A 2,730-nucleotide genomic window follows, 5' to 3' on the forward strand; every position below is an offset into this window, starting at 1 on the left:
CTGTCATGCCTCACTCCCGGTAGCCTGTCCTGCCCATTCTGACCATCACCACCTCCAAAACAAAGACACACAGGTCACATATGGAGATCTAAGCCACAACAATGTTCCAGCTGTCCTATCTTTGATAGTGGGGCCACAGGGACATGAGTGTCTTTTTCACGTCCCCATTGGGAGCTTTAAAGGCTTAAACCCAAAACAAAAGCAAACAGACAAACAATCATACATAAAATTCCTTTATTCAAGAGAAGCTTTAATGTTACTACACACCTCATACAATACTTATGCTTATCAATAAAAGCCATGTTAGTAAAATGATGTTACCAAAGAACAAAGTGGTTAACAGGACAGAAAAAGCAACAGCTTCCTTGATTGAATGTGAAGCGGAACGGTGCTGAAATAAAGTCACATTTATTCATTCTACATCTGACTATATCTCATAGGCGGAGTAACACATGGAAATGTCCCCAGAAGATAGCCATAGCACAAAGTCATACACAGATTCACAGCACCTTGGAAAATGGTCACGGACTTTCAGATTAAATGGCAATTTCCGGAAACAAATTAACTTTTTTCATGTACAGTTTGGAATCTCCCCCATCACATAATTCAGGTATTTATGTATTTATTTGATAGGGCTGGGGATTGAACCCAAGGCCTGTTACATGCTATACATTTGCCAGTTTCTTGTTTGACTTTTTCATATCCCCCAAGGCAGCATTTATTTACCCTTTGGATTCCAAAACATTTATTTTAGGAGTCTGACACTCATAATCACCCCTCTCGACTGACAGGGGCTGACGCACATGGCACTGTCAGGATACACGAGGACAATGGCCAGGGAGTTACAGAGAAACCAATAAATTCCATGAGCCCTAAACAATCGCAACCCAAACCAAACAAGCTACACACATCAAAACCGCAGATGCATTACATTGTGAAGAAGGTTTGCGCGCGTCCTAGATCAGAGAGGCAAAACAAGGTGCTACTGAAACCTCACATTAAACACTGCATTGGAAAGCTGATGGAAGGGAGCAAGTTGCCTCCCTGCCTCAGCTCCCCCTAAGCCTCCCATGAGCTGAACAAACAGGTGGGAGGGTCGCGTTCACTTTTGCATGCACCAGATGTACTGCTGGACAAAAACACTTATCAGCTTGTTTCCCATACCAACCCTAGCCCGTGGCCGGCTACCTCTCCTCTCCACAGCCCCAGTTACATTCACCTGGACTTGCCACAGATCAACAGGCATAGCCATTGCCTCATGGGCAATACCCTTTTCTGCACAGCCCCAGAAGGGCGATCTTGCGGGCTCAGAGCCACCGTCAGTCCAGCGAGGCCCAGGGAGGCTGACCTGAAAGTGCCTCCCCGGGGACAGGACAGCAGCTCTGAGCAGGGGTGCTGCCAAGACCGACGGCGGGTTTAGATGTTCAGTGAGCATGGCAGGGAAGAACCGGTGATGATGGGGGCGGCGGGGGGGGGGGGGGACGACGAAGGGCCAGGGCCCCGAAGGCTCTTCAGTTGCCTTCTGGTGCGTCTTCATCCTGCTGGTCCCGGGTCCAGACGGTGAGGTTGTCTCGCAGCAACTGCAGGATGAGCGTGGAGTCCTTATAGGAATCCTCCTTCAGTGTGTCCAGCTCGGCTATGGCGTCGTCAAAGGCCCGTTTGGCTAGCAGGCAGGCTTGCTCGGGGGCCCTGTGGATCTCGTAGTAGAAGACAGAGAAGTTGAGGGCCAGGCACAGGCGGGTCGGGTGCGTGGGCTGCATGTGCTCTCTGCTGATCTCAAAGGCTTCCTTGTAGGCCGCCTCCGAGGCTTCAATCACGATGTTTCTCTTCTCCCCAGTAGCCACCGCTGCCAGGTAGCGGTAGTAATCACCTTTCATCTTCAGGTAAAACACCTTGCTCTCATACTGGAAATCGCCGCAGTTCTTGATGAGGAACTTGTCGAGCAGAGCCAGGACATCGTTGCAAACTGTCTCCAGCTCTTTCTCAATCTTCTCCCGGTAAGCTTTGACGTTCTCCAATTTCTTTTCGTTTCCATCGGCCATGGCTTTCTGCTCGATGCTGCTGATGACCCTCCAGGAAGACCGCCTGGCCACAACCACATGCTTGTAGGCCACGGAGAGGAGATAGCGATCTTCACTGGAAAGGGGTTCATTCAGCTCTGTCACTGCCTTCATGGCGGAGGCCATGTCATCGTAGCGCTCTGCCTGCTCGGCCAGCCGCGCCCGCTGCAGCAGCTGTTCGCGGTCCCCCATGTCGCTGGCGGCTCGGGCTGTGTCGGGCTCCACCTCGCCTAGCGCCCCGCAAGGCTCACTCGCCGGCTGCGCTGTCCGCAGGTCTGGTCCCGGCTGGCTGCAGAAGCCGCGCACGCGCACTGGGTGGCCGGCCGGCTGGCCAGAGGCTGTGGGCTGCGTGCTGCTGGCAGAGCTTTTCTCGCGCCTGCTCCCTGGCTCGCCCCGCGCTCTGGCTCGCGCCGCCCACGCCGCGGAGGGAGGAGAGGCCGAGCGCCAGCGCCAGGTTCCTTCCGACACACACGAAACACACGGGCGCCAGCGGCGCTCGGCCTCCCTGCAGCACGCGTGAGCACGCACGCGTCACGCCAGATGCCAGCCCTTTTGAGATCAGCTTGCAGCGCTGCTTCCCACGATACAAATGGCATTTTACAAAGAGCCACCTTAACCTCCTGGCATTGATACCAGCGCGGTTCTCCCTCACCCTGAGAAACAGGACAGG

General features: G+C 53.8%; 1 protein-coding gene across 1 annotated transcript; it reads right to left on the reverse strand.

Moving 5' to 3' along the window:
* Nucleotides 1-217: 217 nt before the first annotated feature.
* LOC100715281 (14-3-3 protein eta-like) lies at nt 218-2,472 on the reverse strand. The gene has a single exon (XM_063242709.1). The coding sequence runs from the start codon at nt 2,250-2,252 to the stop codon at nt 1,512-1,514; it is 741 nt and encodes a 246-aa protein (XP_063098779.1). The 5' UTR covers nt 2,253-2,472; the 3' UTR covers nt 218-1,511.
* Nucleotides 2,473-2,730: the final 258 nt, after the last annotated feature.

Source organism: Cavia porcellus, unplaced genomic scaffold, assembly GCF_034190915.1.
Source record: "Cavia porcellus strain 051 isolate PalLab524CR breed Dunkin Hartley unplaced genomic scaffold, mCavPor4.1 scaffold_33, whole genome shotgun sequence".
NCBI classification, from domain to species: domain Eukaryota; kingdom Metazoa; phylum Chordata; class Mammalia; order Rodentia; family Caviidae; genus Cavia; species Cavia porcellus.

Bases quoted from the DNA above. Each gene is read 5' to 3' on its own strand.
- LOC100715281 (XM_063242709.1), bottom strand. From the start codon at position 2,252: ATGGGGGACCGCGAACAGCTGCTGCAGCGGGCGCGGCTGGCCGAGCAG.